Here is a 20,265-nt window from a genome sequence, read left to right on the forward strand (position 1 = left end):
CTCCAAAAACTCTTATGATGTGCTAAAAGGGATCCATTAGGGTTCAGAACTGCAGTTTGGGGAGGTTTGCAGTGAATCAATCATACCCCTTAATCACAATTGCTGACTTGATTAGGGTAGTCGATGAGCTATTTTTTTCTTTAGAGAGAAAACAAAACTTATTAACTTATTTTTTCTGGAGTTATTTTATTTATGTATGTACTGGGAGGATCAAACCCAAAAGCATTCTATCTTTGAGCTACATCACCAGTTCTATTTCGCCAGCGGTGGGAGTGGTTACAAGGGATTGAACCCAGGGGCCCTTAACCACTGAGCTACATCCCCAGCCCTCTTTATTTTTTGAGCGGTCTTGCTAAGTTGCTAAGGGCTTCCCTAAGTTGCTGAGGCTGGCCTTGACTTTATGATGCTCCTGCCTCAGACCCTGGAGTCTCTGGGATTATAGGCATGTGCCCCTCCCAATACCAGTTCTTTTTATTTTATTTTGAGACAGGTTCTCACTCAACTGTAGACTGGCTTAGAACTCGAGACCCTCCTGCCTTGGCCTCCGGAGTTGCTAGAGGAGTAACTTTAAATGTACTTCCATAACCAAGCCCTGCTGGCACCAGGAGAGCTATGTAAAGCATAGCTTTCTCTCAGGTCAGGGGACTTTCACTCTAGAAAGCAGCAATTTCTGGTGGCCCCCTGCTCCCTGCCCCCAAGAACTCATGGCAGAAGAAAGGACCAACAATAATACACTCCTGCACATTTCGCAAAGCATTTTCACACGCATCAGCCTCTTTAAATAAAAGACAAAAAAACAGAGGAGAAGATAGAAAGATTACATATATCTTCAAGGTCTAATAGCTAGAATGTGGGTTTGTGTCAGAGACCAGGATTGAAACAGCCCCCTGACAATTCTGACTTAAAAACAAATTCAATGTCACAAACAGGATTAGAATCCAGCAATTTTCATAACATTGTGGCGGTGAATCTTTTCTAAGCAATACTTACCAGGAAATGTGCTTTTCTTGGCCTAGCTCTGTCCTGCAATTTATTTTTCTTATCCTGTGACTGTCGGCTAAAATCTGGGATCATTTCATTTCTTTTCTTTCTTCTGTAAATTGGAAAGCAGTGGGAACATTATAAATTAATATTTTAAAACTTTGGCGGTCCATAGAGCTATTTGATTTCATTGTCCCTATGATTTCAAAGGTTGTCTGCACTCCACTGGAAGCAAGCCACACGTCTATCAACAGAGAAGGGGGTGAATGAAGGTTGGCATACCCACACAATGGAGTACTATGAGCTATCAAACGGAAGCAGAATATTTCTATATACAACTGTAGAATGACTGCCAGGATACAGTGTTACCTGAACAAAGAAAAGTGAATAAAGAAAGGTGAATGTAAGGGCTGTGGCTGTGGCTTAGTGGTAGCACACTTGCCTGGTATGTGTGGGGTGCTGGGTTCGGTTCTCAGCACTGTATATAAATAAATAAAATAAAGGTCTATCAACAACTAAAAAACAAAAATTAAAAAAAAGAAAGGTGAATGTATTGTATGCTACCATTCATTTCAGAAAGGAGATATATGAAAATAAGTGTGTATGTTATCTATTTGCTTATTATGCTTTTTATTTTTTAAGATTAAAGAAAATGTTTTGTTGTTGATGTAGATGGACAGAATACTTTTATTTTATTTATTTTAATGTGGTGCTGCTGAGGATCTAACAGTGCCTTACACATGCTGGGCAAGGACTCTGCCACTCAGTGACTCTGCCACTAAGCTACAGCCCCAGCCTCTATTCTTAAAGTTATTATTATTATTAATATTTTGCTTGTACTTTGTTAATGGAAGAATCAAACTATAAAATTTTTTAAAAATTTCTAGCTATAAGTAGGATTCTCATGTCAACTGATCAGGAACAGGGAATATGGAAAACAGGGACAGAAACTAAACTATGTCATTTATATCTTATTTTGCATATTTAAGGTTGGAACCATCTAAATTTTTCTCAAATTTATGAGCAAAAGTGAACGGGAAAAAAATCCCTAAGATTTATTAAAAAAAAAAAAGAAACAAATGATCTTGCCCATGAGGTCGATGGCATTACCACACACACAGAGTTATTTCATGGGACTTTAACACAGTCATCTGTCTGAGTATTCTTAGTAGAGTGTATACTAAAGACAAAAACACAGGCAAGGAAATCATAAACTGTTTTCAGTATTCACACTGTTAGTATTATTATTAGCACTGGTTTCTAAAAGTACCACACACATGAGGATGAAGCAGAGGTTGTCAAACCGCAGCCCACAGGCCAAATCCAGTCTGCTTCCCATTTCTGTAAACAAAGTTTTATTGGCACATAGCCATGCTTCTTTTTTTGTATCGTCTATGACTGTTTTTAGGTTATAAGAGCAGAGTTGACAAAGGCCAGATGTTCTCTCTGATCATGCAGATGCTGACTCACCATAGGTGGGGTGGGGGGGTGTTCACCGATTGGTCAGGGCAGAGTGGGGGAAGGGAGAGAGATGGGAATGGGAAAGACAGTAGAATGACATCACTTTCCCATGTTCATGTGTGAATACATGACCAGTGTCACTCTGCACCGAGTACAACACAAGAATGGGAAGTTACACTCCTGACCATCATGGCCAACCACAGAGGACAGAGGACACGTTAAGTAGCACAGTGGCAGTGAAATCCCCAAAACCCAGAATGTGAGAAGCTCTACAGGACAAAAGGCCTGATTTCTATAACAGGATGGATGAAACCATATGACTTAAGATTTGTCTCAAAAATAACCCATGGGAGGAGCAGAGTGGGCAAGGAACAAGTGAAACCAGAGTGCACCAGAGTTGAAAACTGCTCATGCTAGACATTGGTTGCAGGGGTTTGTTTTCTCTTCTCTCTACTTGTGTATATATTGCAATGGTGCACACCTATAATCCCAGGGTTTGGGAGGCTGAGGCACAAGGATCACCAGTTCAGAGCGAGCCTCAGCAACTTAGTGAGGCTCTAAGCAACTCAGTGAGAACTTGCCTCAAAATAAAAAAGGGCTGAGGGCGTGGCTCAGTGTTTGAGTGCCCCAGGTTCAATCCCAAGGACCAAACATAAATAAATAAATAAACATTGCCTTTGCCCGAATATTTCCTGCCACTTAATTTTCAAAAAAATTTCCTAACTTTTGTTTTGTTTTTGTGTGTGTATATGTGGCAATGGACACCTCCAGCCCCTTTTACAATTTTTTTATTTTGAGACAGGGTATCGCTAAATTGCTCAGGCAGGCCTAGAACTTGCGATCCTCCTGCCTCTGCCTCCTGAGTCGCAGAGATCACAACCAAGCTGACTCAGTTTACCTTATGTTACACAAGTGAGTACCTCCCTCTCATTTACCCACTGGCTGTGGCAGAAGGGAAATACCAGGGTGAGAAGGGGGAGGCTAGAATGCGCCCCAAGGTGCTGGCTTGCAATTTAACATTGAAACATGAAAAGGCTGCAGGGTGAGGTTGTTACAGCAACAAGATGCAAAGAACCACCATGAACAGGGCAAATGTGCAAACGATGGATAGTTTACTTTTCCAATGACCTCTTGCTCCAATGTATTGGAAAGCTTTGGTATTTCACAGTAAGTTCTATTCTCATCTTTTAAAATACCTAAGTACCAAGGAGAGTTCCTTACCCTTGCCCTGGCTGGAGGGGGTTGCAGTTGTCCAGATAGTTAAACCGAATGATATCAGTTGGATGCTTATCAGAGGACCTCCAAGGGGGCAGCTCTTTCTCCCCTAGGTTATTCTTCTTTCTTAAAGAGGTGGAAGGACGAAAGGTCGATGAAGGGCACTGCTTCTGCTCTGGAGAACTGCTTGAAAGTGACCCAACATCCGCAACTATAAATGTTTCTTTTGGAGGTGTCTAGAAAAAGAAAACATTATTTCTGTTATTGAAGCACTGTAATAGTAATGATAACAATAAAACAAAGCGTATCATCTCATCATGACCCATCTTATCACCACCACCATCAGCATGACCCTGTGGGGATCACAGCAGTCCCCATGTGAGAGTGCCAAGCACAGTCTTGGTAGTTTTCAAGCATTGTGCTATTTAACTTTCATAGTCATTTTATCAGGAAATCCATTTTACAGAAGAGAAAACTGAAGATAGGAGCAAACAATTAATTTGTCAGCGTAACATTAAGTAGACTTTGAATTTGAACCCAGGACCTGTCTTCCTTCAAGCCCACACACCAAACCTCCTTCTCTTACACTGAGGGATCTTCTGTCATTTCATTGTTTGGTTTGTTACAACTGCAGTTAATTTATTCACAAAAAAAGACACATTAAAAAAATAAGTAAAGGTGAGCTGGATGTTGTGGCACATGCCACCAGGGAGGCTGAGGTAGGAGGACTGCAGGTTGCAAGTTAGAGTCCAGCCTGGGCAGCTTAGCAAGGCCCTGTCTCAAGATAAAAATTTTTAAATAGAAAGAAAAAAAATAAAAGGGGTGTGTGGGGTTAGGGTTGGGATGTAGCTCAATGGAAGAACACTTGCCTAGCCAGAGGAAGGTCCTGGGGTCAATCCCTAGCACCACAAGAAAAGAGGAAGAGAGAGATATAAAAAAGGTGCTCCAGCTCCAAAGACCTCCTGCAACAGAGACAATGTCAAGTTGCACAGGAGCAGACTATAGGTCTTACAGATCTTATTACCCAAACCTCAACTACTCCCAAAGGACACCTCTGCTTAATTTCCAGAATTGAAAGTCTGTCTTCTGTGCATGAAATTCATAAGTTTTTATGTGATTGCAGCCTAAGGGGAGTGGTCCTGGTATGTTGGGAAGCCACTGAGAACTTAATTTTTGTTCATTAAGAGATTAGGGAAGCTTTGCTTGGGAAATTAATTTTTTTTTCACTTGTTTGTGAACATCAAGAAATTCTCCATTTGGAACTGGGGATGCGGCTCAGTGGTAGAGCCTGCTTAACATGCTCAAGGGTCTGGCTTCAATCCCCCACACGTGCACACACAAAAGAAAGAAGTTCCCTAGTCCCTCTAAGCATAATCAATTAATTACTCATTGCTTCAAATGTTCTTAGTATACATTTCCACTACAGAACAACACTCAGTACTCAGTGTTGCAAATGAATTGTTTATTTGTATATGACCTGGGCTACTAGACCAAGATCTGTAAAAACAGGATTAGGATATTTTCACTCTTAGCACCTACCAAATAATAGTGTTTAGTAAATATTTACTCACTTAATGAATGATTATAGCTTTGTAGAAAATTAAGAAGACATTTTTATATAACTGATAGCTCTTTATTGGTTTAATATTAAATATATTTTTTAATATCTTTATTTTATTTGTTTATTTATTTACTTTTTTTAATGTGGTGCTGAGGATTGAACCCAGGGCCTCTCGCATGCTGGGCGAGCACTCTACTGCTGAGCCACAGCCTCAGCCCCTAATACTAAATATTTTGTGCAGGTCTCATTTAGAATGGACATTCATTTTATTTCTCTGAGCTTCTTTTTTTAAAAAAATATCTTTATTTTGTTTATTTTTGTGTGTGTGGTGCTGAGGATTGAACCCAGTGCCTCACATGTGTGAGGCAAGCGCTCAACCACTGAGCCACAACCCCAGCCCTCTCTGAGCTTCTTTTGAAATAAACTCATCTCTTTTTGCTGGAGGAGATCTAGTTTAATGCTATTGGAAATAAATAATACATGGCACTAAAAAATACCTTCAGAGCAAAATATCCAAGTATAAATGCTAATAATTATATATAAAATCATAAATTCTGAAAAGTACAAAATGCTTGACACTTTAATAAAACAGGTAATAATGAAATCTATGACAATTTTTCTGTATGAAAGAAACCAAATTTTTGCTCACATCAATTGAAGTCTCTCTCTCTTTTTCTTTTTTTGGTTGGGGATTGAACCCAGGGCCTCACACATGCCAGGCAAGTGCTCACTACTACTGGGCTACATACATTCCCGGGATCCTCAGGATGAAGTCTTTTTCCCCCCAATGTTGGTGTTTTTATTTGTTTGTTTGTTTCAGGTTTATTAGTTCTTTCTAGGTATACATGGCAGCAAAGTATATTTTTTTAAATTCTAATTTGTTATATATGACAGCAGAATGCATTACAATTCATATTATACATACAGAACACAATTTTTCATATCTCTGGTTGTATACAAATTAGAGTCACACCATTCGTGTCTTCATACATGTACTAGGGTAATGATGTCCATCTCATTCCACCATCTTTCCTACCCCCATGCCCCCTCCCATTCCCTCCCTCCCCTCTGCCCTATCTAGAGTTCGTCTAATTCTCCCATGCTCCCCCCACAACCCCACTATGAACAGCCTCTTATATCAGAGAAAACATTCTGCATTTGTTTTTTTGGGGATTGCAGAATGGGAGAAGATCTTTGTCACCTTTGTCCCATTAGTTTCCAGGGGATATAAAGAACTCAAAAAAACTTAACACCAAAAATAACAACAACAACAACAATAATAATAATCCAATCAATAAATGGGCAAAGGGACTGAACAGGCACTTCACAGAAGAAGAAATATGAATAGTCAACATATATATGAAAAAATATCAATATCTCATATCTATTCAATATGTTGACTATTTCTTCATGATATGTTCTCTATTTCTTCATGATAAATGGAGGTTGAATTTTATTAAATGATGTATTAAAATGATCATTTTTATTCTGTGAATTACACTAGTCATTTTTCTTTATTGTTAGGAACCTGACTTTCCATGGACATATCCCACTTGGCTTTCAGGTATTCTTCTTTTTGTGAGGCCTGGATTTAATTTGTTGATATCTTGGAAGGATCTTTGTGTCTGTGTTCATGGAACTGAACTATCAATCTGCATTTCTGTTTCTCTTATAGATTTTGGTTTTGGTGTAAGGGTTGAATGCTTTCCCTCATCCTCTGTTTTCTGAAAGAGGCTACATTGAATTGGTCTCATTTCTTATTTGTTTGAGACAATTCACTAGTGGAGCTCTCTGATCTGGAGTTTTGTGGAAAGTTTTACAATTATGAATTCAATTTTATTTATTTATTTTTTAATTTATTTATTTTCTCTAATTTGTCAGAAATTACAGCAGAATGCATCTCAATTCATAGTACACACATAGAGCACAATTTGTGATGCCTCTGGTTGTTCACAAAGTAGAGTCATACCATTAAATCAATATATAGGTTTATTTGTATTTATTTGTGTTTTCTATTACTTTTTTTAAGTTTTTAGATGTATATGAACTGAATACATTTATTTTATTTATTTTTATGAGGTGCTGAGGATGGAACCCAGTGCCTCACACATGCTAGGCAAGTGCTCTGCCACTGAGCTACAACCCCAGCCCTCTATTACTTATTGAGTCAGGGTTATATGCATTTTCCAAGGATTTCACCCGTTTCATCGAGGTTGGTGAATTTAGTGACCTGAAGGTTTTTAAAATAATCCCTTGTTATACTTTTAATGTTTGTAGGACCTGTCGTGGTGTTCTGTCTTTCCTTCCTTGATCCTAGTAATTTGTGTTTTCTCATTTTTTCTTGATTAATCTAGCTAGAAATGTATCGATTCCATTTATGTTTGTGAGAACCAGCTTGGATTTTTGTTGATTTTTTTCTATTGTCTATTTTCAATTTCATTCATTCCAGTTCTTTATTATCTCTTCCTTGTATTTACTTTGGGTTTGATTTACTCTTCTGGAAATTAAGTTTTCTAGGGGGCTGGGGCTGTAGCTCAGTGGCGGAGTGCTTGCCTAGCATGTTTGAGGCACTGGGTTTGATCCTTAGCACCACATAAAAATAAACAAATAAAATAAAAGCATTCTGTCCATCTACAACTAAAAAATTAAAAAAAAAAGAAATTAAGTTTTCTAGCATAGGTAGTCTCACAGACAGTTTTAAGGATCCTTCTCATTTTAAGGTTGGTGAAACTATTATTAACCATCCCCATATGATTCTAACCTGCTTTCAAAATCTCTGCGGGAGCTCACCAAGCTGCCATGCTCAGGGCTGAAGCAGGGAATTAAACAGATTATGCAAGTACAGTATGTGTTATGTAAGTACAGTGCTGGGAGTTAACTTCACAGACAATCTTATTAACTTTAGAACTTCTTTCAGCTTTAAGTCTCTTTAATTGAACAATCCAAGTTAATTAGTTGATTTTCTGAACTCCCCCCCAGTCTTTCTAATTTAGTACTGTTTATTTAAAAAAAAAATTCACAGAACAAAGCATTCCCTACTTCTGATTTAGTACTATTTCTTTAACAAAAAAAATTAAGTTTCATAGAACAAAGCATTCCCTGCAGAAATGTAATACCAAGCAGAGAGGTGGCAATTTTCTTGCACCCAAACTATTCATTATTTTGAAGCATAGTTATGCATAAATATTTTGTGGAGTTATTCCTGAAGACAAAACTGTGCTCTTTTTACATGTAAGACTCAAAAGCCCTTTTCACTCTACTAGATGGTTAATCACTTTTCTCTTCTCACAGAGCAGCCTGAGTTCCACTATTTAATGTCACTCCCTGCTCCAAAATGGAGGATTTCAGAAAGCTTGATGAGGAAAGGAACATAGGTATGGTGATTTTGGGGGGAGGGGGTACCAGGGATTAAACTCAGGGGCACTTGACCACTGAGCCACATCCCCAGCCCTATTTTGTATTTTATTTAGAGGCAGGGCCTCACTGAGTTGCTTGGGGCCTCTCTAAGTTGCTGAGGCTGGCTTTGAACCCATGATCCTCCTGCCTCAGCCTCCTGAGTCACTGGGATTATATGTGTGCACCATCATATCCAGCCTTACTTACTTTTTATGAGTAATGAAAGTTACTCATAAAAATAAATGTCTACATTGCTTACTTTCTGGATTAAAGACAACTTTAATAGGCCATTGTGCTCTTCCCTAATGATCAATTTATTAGAAAACTTGCTCTTACAAATGATACCAAATAAACTTCAGGGCTGGGGGTGTAGGTCAGTGGTAGAGCGCTTGCCTAGCAAGTATGAAGCCCTGGGTTTGAGCCTCAGCACCACATAAAAATAAATAAATAAAATAAAGGCAATGTGTCCATCTATAACTAATAATAATTTTTTAAATGATTCAGGAACTTTATTATAAATGTTGTACATAGTAGAAAAAGCAGAATAGCAAGCTTCCAAATGCATCAGGCAGCCAAAAATTCAAATTCAAATAGAGGACCTTAAGGAATTTGTAAACTACACTGGATTCCATTTACAGTGTGTCCTTGAGTGCCTCAGAGTGAAACATATTTCAACTCAAGCAGCTGTACAGAACTAGAAAACTTCATATGACAACATTAAATTAATTTATTAAAATTAATTTAACAATAATAGTTTTAATTTAAAGTTAATTTTAACTGAAGGTTAAAAACAAAGTATATACAATGGTTTATATTCTATTTAATGTAATTCATATACTATAAAATTCATCACTTTAAGTACACATTCAATGATTTTTGTTATATTTACATACTTGTGCAATCATCCCCATCATCTTATTTTAAATCATTTTCATCACCACAAAAACAAAATCTCATATACCTATTTGTAGATACTTTCCAAACCAAGATAACTAACAAGCTTTCAGTATTTATATATTTGCCTTTTCTAGATCTTTCATATAAGTCAAATTTATAAAAGGAATTCATATAATAATAAAATTTTTTAAGTTAAAAAAATATTGGGGAGCCTGGCATGGAAGCACACACCTGTTGTACGTAGTAAGAGCCATCCCAGAACAAAGGGAAGGTAACATAACACAGTCAGTGTCTATGTGTGCCTACAACACAATTTTCACAACTCTAGAGTATAGAATACCCAATCAGAATGTTTGTTATGCTATAGGGGAGACAAAGGGGCTAACATAAAGGGAAGGACTAACAGAGTATATAAGGCTACGCCTCACTGTGCTTGGGGCTCAGCCTTTGGATGAGAATCTGCTGGGCCAATGCCAGCACTAATAAACACTGCTTCCTGCTGAGAGCCCCTGTGATCTCTGTGAAAAACCCACAACACTGTGATCCCAGCAACTCTGGAAGCTGATGGAGGAGGATCGTAAGTTCAAAGGCAGCCTCAGCAATTTGGAGGTCCTAAGCAACTTATTGAGACTCTGTGTCAAAATAAAAATAAAAAGGGCTGGGGATGTGGCTCAGTGGTAAAGTGCCCCTGGGTTCAATCCCCAGTACCACCCCCCCCCCAAAAAAAAAAGGAAAAATATGGAAAACAGTTTGGTGCTCTTCATCTCAAGTTTACCTTGGGCTTGGTAACATGAAGTTTTTTCACCATTAGAATATAGTGCTTCTTCCATATCCCCTGCTCAAAGGGAGTTGGAGAGAAATTGATGTACCAGTTAAACCGTAAGCATTTTAGCATCCAGAGCTGGTCCAGTTCAGCTAAGTTCTTCCAGTGCCAGCTCACCTGGGAAAACAAGGACAATGAGAAACAAAAACAACCAACCTGTTCAGTTTACACTTGCGCTTTCTCTAGCTTACCTAATTTTTTTTTTTTTGTCATTTTCTTCCAAATCACAGGTTAAATAATTACCTCCTATCAGGAGTGCTTCCTGTCCAGGCAGGAGGATTACTTTTAAAACTAATTCAGACTTAGAATCAGAGTCCACTTGTACTTACTGAGCACTATTAACCATCCTTATAGCAATCTAGGGAGGTAAGTACAATTATAACTCTCATGGCAAAAGAGGAAACTGAGGCTCAAGTAGACTTTGAGACTTCCTAATGGTTCCTGAAGCTCCTAATGAAGGTTACATGAAGGGCCAGGTACAATGGCACAAGCCTGTAATCTCAGCAACCAGGGAGGCTGAAACAAGAGGACTGCAGCCTCTGCTACTCAGGGAGACCCTCAGTAATTCAGCGAGACCCTGTCTGAAAAAAATAAAATAAAATAAAAAAAGGACTGGGGATGTAGCTCACCTAAATCTTCATGTGGCAAATAACTTGGAATTTAATGGACAGTTTGCAGGGTGGGGGTGGGGAGAGAAAGCCCTCCATTACTACTCCCCCACCCTGTTTTCCTTAGATCTTCTTTTGACCTAGATACTTGAGTTGTTTTGTGTTTGTTTCCAAGTTGTCTTTTGTTTCCCTCTCTCTCTCTCCTTTCTTCCTCCCACCACCCAAAGGCAGAAAGAAATGAGGAGAGTTAAAAGGTAGGAGCTTTGGGCTGGGGTGGTGGCTCATGGGTAGAGCACTTGCCTAGCACTGGCTCGATTCTCAGCACCACATATAAATAAATAAATAAAATAAAGATCCATTGACAACTAAAAAAAAAAAAAAATGTAGGAGCTTTCAAAACTATCAAGACCCATCTCTCCATCACATAGCCCAGCCCCATCTTTTTAAAACAGCTCAAAGCTCATTTTGGTGCAATGACTATCTTTTACTTTAAATCTAGCTGAAGGACAATGTTGTGTGTCAGTAGAGGAATAAAATACACTGAGATCCTGCAAGATAGGCATATAGTGCATGGAGACAAGAGGATCAGCTAATCCAAATAGCATTTCCTCTATTGATAATGCTTTCTTTGTGGGAAACTTGGAAAATTCTGAGAAGCTTAAAGAAAAGCAACACCTATGGTGCCATGAGTCAGAGACTATCATTATTAACAACCTAGTAGAATTTTTTCCCTTTCAGTTTTTTTTTTTTTTTTGAGGCATGATGAACAAAACTTGGAAATTCTCCATATACAATTTGTTTTCTTTATTTAAAATATCACGGCATCTCTGTTCTTTTATGACATTTTTTCTAATGCTGCGTAATAGTTCATCATGTGGCTGTATGATGTCCTTTGTTCTTAGACATTTAGATTGCTATGCTTGAGTTGGGCATGGTGGTACACACCTGTAATCCCAGCAACTCAAGAGGCTGAGAGGATAGCAAGTAGCAGGCCAGCTTCAGCAATTCAGAGAGGCTCTAACCCTGTGTCAGAAATAAAAAAATAAAAAGGGCTGGGGATATGCTCAGTGGTCAAGAGCTTCCTGGGTTCCATTCCCAGTACCAAAAAAAAAAAAAAAAAAAGATTGCTATGCTCTTTTTAAAAAATTATTTCATTTTAGAATAGGTTATGTGTGTACAGTAATACCAAACCCAAAGATACAAACGGACACAGAGTGAAAAGTCAGTGTCTCACACATCCCTGTCCTCTAGCCACTCATTCTCAGCCCTGGATTTAACCACTGTAGACAGTTGTTGTATGTTGTTGTAGAAATAGTTTAGGCACATATAAACAGATATCTATACTTTTTCTTTCCAAAATGGCAGAACTAACAGCTGTGCTTCCCCATCCCCCCCCCCTTTTTTTTTTGCTGATAACCTACCTTGGAGATCATTGCAACTTATTTACCCAGTGCCCCACTGGTGGGCCTTTCTGTTGATTCCAGCCTTTTGCTATGACAAACAATGCCACAATGGTATTTAAACAGAAATGATTTTCATACATGTTGAAGCACACCCATCAGACAAAGTCCACGAAGTGGAACTGGTAGGATAAAAGGAATTTTATTTTATTTTTAATATTTATTTTTCAGTTTTTGGTGGACACAACATCTTTATTTTATGTGGTGCTGAGGATGGAAACCAGCGTCCCGTGCATGCCAGGTGAGCGCATTACCGCTTGAGCCACATCACAGCCCCAGGAATTTTATTTTTAAAATATAATACTAGCAGGTTGTTCTCCATTGTACCACTGGACACTGTACCATTTTATCGACACACAATATATAAAATACTTGTTTTCTCACACCCTTACTAATATAGAATATTATTTAAAAAAGTAAAGCTCAGCCAATCTGAGTGATGAAAATGGCCTGTCATAATGAGGCTCAGCATCCCACCTACGGCAGAGACATCTGCATTTCTTTATATATTTTTGGTAGAAGAGTTTTAAAAAATTTTATTGGTGCATTATAATTATGCATCATACTGGGATTCATTGTGCCATATTGTACAGGCATATTACATAATTTGATCAATCTCATTCCCTGGTAACTTTCCTTTCCCTCTCCTCCTTCCTCCCCATACGCTTACTTAACTGATCCTGTCTAGTATTGTTATCATTATTTTAATTAGTGCATCACACACATACACATACACACACACACACACGTGACTTCTTGTGGTGTATCTGTAAACAGACATATTGCACTTGTAATTTGGTAGACTTCATTCCCTAGTTCTTCCCCCAGCCCTCCCCTTCTCCCTCCCTCTCCATCCCCTTCCTCTCCTCTACTGGTGCATTTATTTTGCTGTGAACCACTTGATGATTTTTCTTTGCTCATTTTTCTTCTGCTGGGTGGTTACTCTTTTTTTTTTTCTTTAATACAGACTTATGGGAATTTTTTTTTTCAATACTGAGGATTGAACCCAGGGCTTCACTGAGCTACATTCCCAGCCCTTTTTAAAGTTTTACTTTGAGACATGGAACTCACCATCCTCCTGCCTCAGCTGGGATTACAGGTGTGTGCCACCACACCCAGCAATTGGTAGGAATTCTTTTAAAAAATAAGAAATTAGCTTTATTTGCAGTAAATTTTATAGCCACAATTTAAAGTCTTGCTTTTTCCATTCCTGTTTACAACATAAAATGCATAAAGCAAGACTGAAGCAGACATTTCCTTAAGGCCTCTGGACATTATAGAATACTCACAAAGGCCTCCTTCCAGGTATTTTCTCTGAGTACTGGAATGGTTTCCTTTGGTGTCATATAAATCTTTTATTCTATTGGTTTTCTAGATCCTGCCCAAGTGTCTCAACACTATTTATTGAATAATACATCTTTCTTGATGCATTTATTTTCTTAATTTTAAGAACTAAAATTAACATATTACACATCTATGAGTGAATAGTAGTAGGTACTTTCTAGTTTTACTAAACTCTATGAAAAGGCTCAACAAATAACTGTCCATTTTACATCTTAATTAATTTAACTTTGCTTTAATACACTATGGAATTACCTGCAAGAAAATGATGGCCAGCTCCTTTTCCAAGGCTTCTGTGAGCACACTTGCCCACTTGGGTCTCTTTGAGTCTCATACTCTGTTTTTTTTTGTTTTTGTTTTTACTGGGGATTGAACCTGGGGGCACTCAACCACTCAGCCACATCTCCAGCCCTTTTTATATGTTATTTAGAGACAGAGTCTCACTGAGTTGCTTAGCACTTGCTAAGTTGCTAAGGCTGGCTTTGAACTTGTGATCCTCCAGAATCAGCCTCTTAAGCCTATGAGATCCAGGCATGTGCCACTGTGCCTGGCAGTCTCATACTCTTTTGTCTTATCTCACGAGCACCTTATTTTGCACTTTTATCTTCATGGATGGCCTTCAATATACAATTTAGGATTTTATTATAGTTGTATACTGTGGATTAAAAGACTTTCCTGTTGAGAGACCATTTCTTAGATGTGTATGTATCTCCCCAACTATACTTTTTTTTTTAATGTGATTTTTTTTATAACTTTGTTTTACTTTTTGTGTGTATATGGTCTGAGAATCCAACCCAATGCCTCATACCTGCTAGGCAAGCACTCTACCACTGAGCCACAACCCCAGCCCCTGATACTTTTTTGTGGACACTAATGATGACTTATACTTTGTTCTCTATTTTGAGCACTAAATACAGAGTTGGACTCAAATAAGGCAGAGGATCATGCAAACTATAAAGACTAAGCATCTAGGGGCTGTAGCTGTAGCTCAGTGGTAAACTGTTTGCCTCACATGTGCAAGGCCCTGGGTTCGATCCTCAGCACCACATAAAAATAAATAAATAAAATAAAGGTATTGTGTCCAACTACAACTAAAAATATATTTAAAAAAAAAAAAGACTAAGCATCTGTTGCTCGTTTTTTGTGTTTTTTCCCCCTTGGTACCAGGGATTGAACCCAGGGCACTTAGCCAATGAACCACATCTCTAGCCCTTTTTATTTTTTATTTTGAGACAGAGTCTCACTAAATTGCTTAGGGCCTCATTAAGTTGCTGATGCTGGCCTTGAACTTGCAATCCTCCTGGCCCAGCCTCCCAAGTGGCTGGAATTATAGGCATGTGCCACCACACCCAGCTTGTGGCTTGGTTCTATGCGTGTACATGTGGGTTTCGTCCTTAAGTTATTCTAGTTTTAGAGCCTCTGGAGGCTAACGTTAGAAAATGCCGTCTGCCATTTCTTTGCCTTTACCTGTGCACAACGACAAAGGCTCCGGGGGTCAAGGAAGGAAAAGATATATATGGATAACACCCTAGGAAGCTTGGTGGTGAAGTCCAGGGCTTCTGCTGGAATTTTTTCCTGAAGCTTTCGACAGCAGAACTTTTGTTGTGACAGCGAGCAGCGTTCCAACAGACCTGTGAGGATTCTTCTCCGCTGAGAGTCTGTCCATTTGTCAAACTGGAAAAACAAAACGTACATGGAAACCTCCCAATTTGGTCTGATAGTAGATCTTTATTACGAGGAAGAAATGAGAGTGGCATAGAAGATGAGCTTAGTCATTTACTTCCCATGTATATCATGTATTTCTTCCCAGGTCAATAAATTCCATGTTTGCCACCGACCTGTTCTTTCCCACATTTATATATATGACCACGTGCATGGCCAGCGTGTGTACTCAGAAGTGCTCCTCTGCCCTTGAATTGCATAAGGATAGTAAGCTAACCATGTGCAGACGCTGAAACAATATATACGTATAAAATACAATTCCAAGAAAAGGTGCCTGGGCAGCTTCTCTCCCTCCAAATAATTCCTACATTAGCTCATCAGTGCTTAAAACTCCAGGACCCTTGAAATCACAATTAGAGATAAGGTATAACAGGCCAAGAGCCCTGGTGAGTGGAGTATGTTGGGTTAAATTCTCACTAATGTGTGAATTAACTGATATGGTTGGAGAGTAAAGGTAGGGCCTGGAACAAAGAGTACCGAGGGGAAAAAACCAAAGAATCCAGAGATTACCCTAAACCAGTCCCAAGACGAGCAGTGGACCAAGATGAGAACATGGGAATTACTGAAAACCAAAAGAAAGGCTCTGAGGGAAGAGCATCCACCAGCTGAGGGACCACTTCACTCAAAGTCTGAACCTCTCTTTTCTTTCCTAACTCACTGCAGAAGAGAAAATTGGGAAGTTGGGCTAGTTGAATTTTTGCATATCATTATATTTCACATATAGATATTTAGCAGTTATCTTCTTATAAATATTTTTAGTTGTGGATAGACACGATAACTTTTTATTTATTTATTTTTACGAAGCCAGTGTCTCACACTTGCTAGGCAAGCAGCTCTACCACTGAGCTACAGCCCCAGCAGTTATCTTTAGTCTGACATTATAATGACTTTGAGTTGTAATCATATAATATACTGCCTTACCTAAAAGGGCATATAAGGCAAAAGTTTATTTTCTCAAGGCTTATGAAAAATCAACTTCATTATAGCTATATGATTTATTTTGATAATTGGTAGGAATACTTCTTGATTAAAACTATTTGCTATTATAGATCTGTTCAGTGACCCACGAATCTCACTTTGGAGATTATAATTCAAAGATGGGGGAAAAAAAACCTTGAATAAAATGAGAAAATTAGAGCCTCACTACAAATACCACAGGAATAAAACTGATTCATGTGTGCAGTGTTCCCTGTTTCTGCACAACCCATATCTCCACCTCCCACTAAGGGAGACTTCTTTCCAGGTCTTTTGGGATGGATTCTTACAAAAATAAATGGAGAGATACCAGACCAGAATGGCTGGGGCCAGGGAAGGAAGGAGAAGCTGAACTGATCTATAATAAGAGAGCCAAGGGGGAGGTGTGAGGAGATAGAAGCAGAGCTACGAGGCTTTGGCTTGATGGGAATTATGGGGATCATAGCAGCTTTGATAGTGTCTATAGTAGTTACTAGGGGAGTATCAGGGACCGAGAAGCAGACTTGACAAGGATTATAGTGAGTCGTTTTTCTTGTGTGTGTGGTGCTGGGGATTGAACCCAGGACCTTGTGCATGCAAGGCAAGCACTTTACCAACTGAACTATATCCCCAATCCTTGCCATGAGTTTTGAACTGGACCTATGCTTTTTCTTTGGGAGGCAAAATGAAGATTGAAACTACCTTTTTTTAAAATTACTTTTAGGCAGTGCTATGTGACTCCATAGAGACTGACTATGTGAGGACCTAGGATGGTCAGAATTACAAAAAAAAATATTTCATGATATAATTACTATCACTGCAATAAATCAGCGATAACTCAAACACCAGACAAAAGGGGACCAGCTAAACAAACTGTGCAACATGAGAGGAGGGAGTAAAACATTATGGTGGGCTTGGAGGTAAGTGAAGGGGGCTTGGGAGTGTGAAAATACAGGAAAAGCCCAATTAAAAGCTTTCCAAAGTGAAAGAATTTTCAGAAGAGATTCAGAGGACCTTGAATAAGTCAGGACTTCTACATGTCGGAAGGTATCATTTGGAACATCAACTATGGGCCCCTCAACTTTTGATAGCAAAAAGCTGTGCCCAGAAACCCTAGCTACATAGCCAGAGGTCACTGGACTCTGGTTTTATGGAATTCCTGTTTGGTTTATGCACTTATTTATTTGTTTGTTTGTTTATTAATACTGGGGATTTAACCTAGGGGCGCTTTACCACTGATGTCTATTCCCCAGCCCTTTAAATTCTTTTTTTTTTTTTTTTTTTGAGAGAGAGAGAGAGAGAAAATTTTTTAATATTCATTTTTTAGTTTTCGGCGGACACAACATCTTTGTTTGTATGTGGTGCTGAGGATTGAACCTGGGCCGCACGCATGCCAGGCGAGCGTGCTACCGCTTGAGCCACATCCCCAGCCCCCTTTAAATTCTTTTGATTACTTATTTTAATTTTGAGATAGGGCCTTGCTTAATTGCTGAGGCTGCCTTAGGCTCCCACAAGGCTGAGATTACAGAGGCACCAAGCCATGCTTCTTTTATCTACCTGTCACAGCTTGGTCACGTAGCCCTGGCATTGTGTCTGTGTGTGTGAATTTGTCATCATTGAGGTATTGGACACAGACTGGGAAACATCACCTTGGGTATTCCCTTGCATTCTTGTTCAATTTCAATAAGCATTCCTCTTTTTCTCTCCTTTTTTGAGATGGGGGGGGGGTCTCACTATGTTGGCCTCAAGTGATTCTCCCACTCTCTGGAGCAGCTGGAACTGCAGACTTGCACTGTGACCAGATCAACAGGAGTTTCTCTTTAAATAATTTTAATTACTTTGTCATAGATTCAAGAGTTTTCCATCCATATCAGCTCTTACTTCCCCACCTCCTTCAGAACACTGATTCACAGCTATATGAACCCATGACTCCTGAATTGCAATTCTTAAGACTCTAAACCAAGTTATTTTTTTAATATTTATTTTTTAATTGTAGTTGGACACAATATCTTTATTTCACTTATTTATTTTTATGTGGTGCTGAGGATGGAACCCAGGGTCTTGCACGTGCAAGGTGAGCGCTCTACTGCTGAGCTACAACCCAAACCAAGTTCTTTTAGTTTCTAAGTTTGCATTGATTGACAAGAGAGAACACTGGGTGTCTCACTCTTAATTTATATTACTCCCTAATACTCACTAGAAATATTTCAGTCTAAATTTCCTCATTTATACATTAAGAATAATTATAGCTAAATAAAGGGCTATCATGAGGATTATTTCAAAACAGTGCATGAGTCACTGTAGGTGACAGCTACAGTGGTGTGGGGTGCCAGAGTGGTGTAAAGATACAATGTAAAAAGAAGACATATATAGAGTATTGATTTAACATTCGAGCAGCCATTTTAAATGTCACCCTCCACTTAAGCTTTGCTTTCCTGTACTTCCTCTTACAGGAACTCCTCCCAACCCCATTAGTGACCTACCCCATGGTACCATAACCCTAAGCCAATCCCAGAAGGACACGACCCCTTTGCTCTGGAAAACCTCAAGGTGCCATCCACCTAAGCCAATCCCATGCTATTCCCACCCTCCTAGCTCTCACTTAAGCACCCCGAGCCTATCCCATCGCCACAGCTACACCTCCAAGCCCCTACCCTACAAAAGCTGAGCACCCGAACATAACATCTCGGGGCCTCTCTCCTCTCTATAGACAAATAAACCTTTGTGTGGCTCTCTGCCTGGTCTCCTTCCTTCATTTCTCCGGATGATTGAGGTTTGCTTGTCTGCTTTCCTTGGTGCCCACGGTGGAGGATGAGTTCAGGTTATGGAAGCAGTGATTTTAAATGACTATAACAGAACATTAGGCTTATAAAATGTATACTGAAAAAATCTATTAAAAATGTGAACACTTTGCTCTAGAGATTAAAAAGATAATCACACTGGTTCCTCATTTATTTCCCTGGTGACAATGGTCAAACATCATTTAAATTTGGTTTTGATAGGTGTTCTTTGCCTCGAGGGTTAGTCCTTTCTAATTGTGTTTGTTTAGGTTAATAGAAAACTAATTTGCATTCCTTGAACTCCTACCATTCAAGGTAGGTAGGTGACTCAAGAATGCTTAACAGTAGGGGAGATCTGTTTGGGTTTTAGAAGGTGCTTGGAATAATCCAAAAATTAGGTGGTCCTTGGCAGAGCCGATTGTATAGGCATCTGATGACCTCCCACAGTTCTTGCATCTCTCTTCCAGTAAAAACACCCACAACAGGAAAGCAGGCGTGAATCTCCCTTTCTAGCATCTTCTACTGCGCCTCCCTTCAGATGTACTCCTAAAGAATGCTGTTTTACAGGGCTTCCCTCCACTCCACTAGAACTGTGAACCTGCTATTTTTAGAGCAGCTGTTACAGGATTCTTGCTGCAGATCGAAGGGGTGAAGAGTTGCTGGGGCTGTCGTCCCACCCATCTCACCCTGGAAGGCAAGGATGTGGCGGGGGAGGGAGCCGAGTGAAGGGGGGGTTGTTATTTGGGGGGTTTTGGTTAGACTATCTTACTCTGGTTGAGTTTCCGAGTCCTATTATAAAAAATTCAATCCCACAATTAAAGTATAAAAATGTTTGTGTTTTTAAAGTTTCAAACAGGTTTGGTAAAATCAAACATAAAACTTGTAAACACATCTCTTCATCAAATCTCACTTCATTCCCCAGACATAACGAGCTTTCAGAAGTTTGATATCCATGCCTTTTTATGTATTCTCTCTCTCTCTCTCTCTCTCTCTCTCTCTCTCTCTCTCTCTCTCACACACACACACACACACACACACACACACACCACTCAATGAAGAAGCAGTT

General features: G+C 39.1%; 1 protein-coding gene across 4 annotated transcripts in view; it reads right to left on the reverse strand.

Annotated features, from left to right (window-relative positions):
* Fbxo16 (F-box protein 16) overlaps positions 1-20,265 on the reverse strand; it is a 53,716-nt gene that overhangs the window by 15,226 nt on the left and 18,225 nt on the right. For 3 of the 4 annotated variants that reach the window (XM_046442967.2, XM_046442968.2, XM_046442969.2), the window contains 4 exons: positions 15,211-15,417; positions 10,287-10,451; positions 3,664-3,893; positions 991-1,093 (listed from right to left, as the gene is read on the reverse strand). In XM_046442967.2, coding sequence (XP_046298923.1) covers positions 991-1,093; positions 3,664-3,893; positions 10,287-10,451; positions 15,211-15,417 — 705 coding nt within the window. The remainder of the gene's footprint in view (positions 1-990; positions 1,094-3,663; positions 3,894-10,286; positions 10,452-15,210; positions 15,418-20,265) is intronic. The other variant, XM_046442970.2, reaches the window with a different exon arrangement.

Source organism: Marmota monax, unplaced genomic scaffold (genome assembly GCF_021218885.2).
Source record: "Marmota monax isolate L192 unplaced genomic scaffold, Marmota_monax_Labrador192_F-V1.1 WCK01_AAM20220418_F8-fsc00344, whole genome shotgun sequence".
NCBI classification, from domain to species: Eukaryota; Metazoa; Chordata; class Mammalia; order Rodentia; family Sciuridae; genus Marmota; species Marmota monax.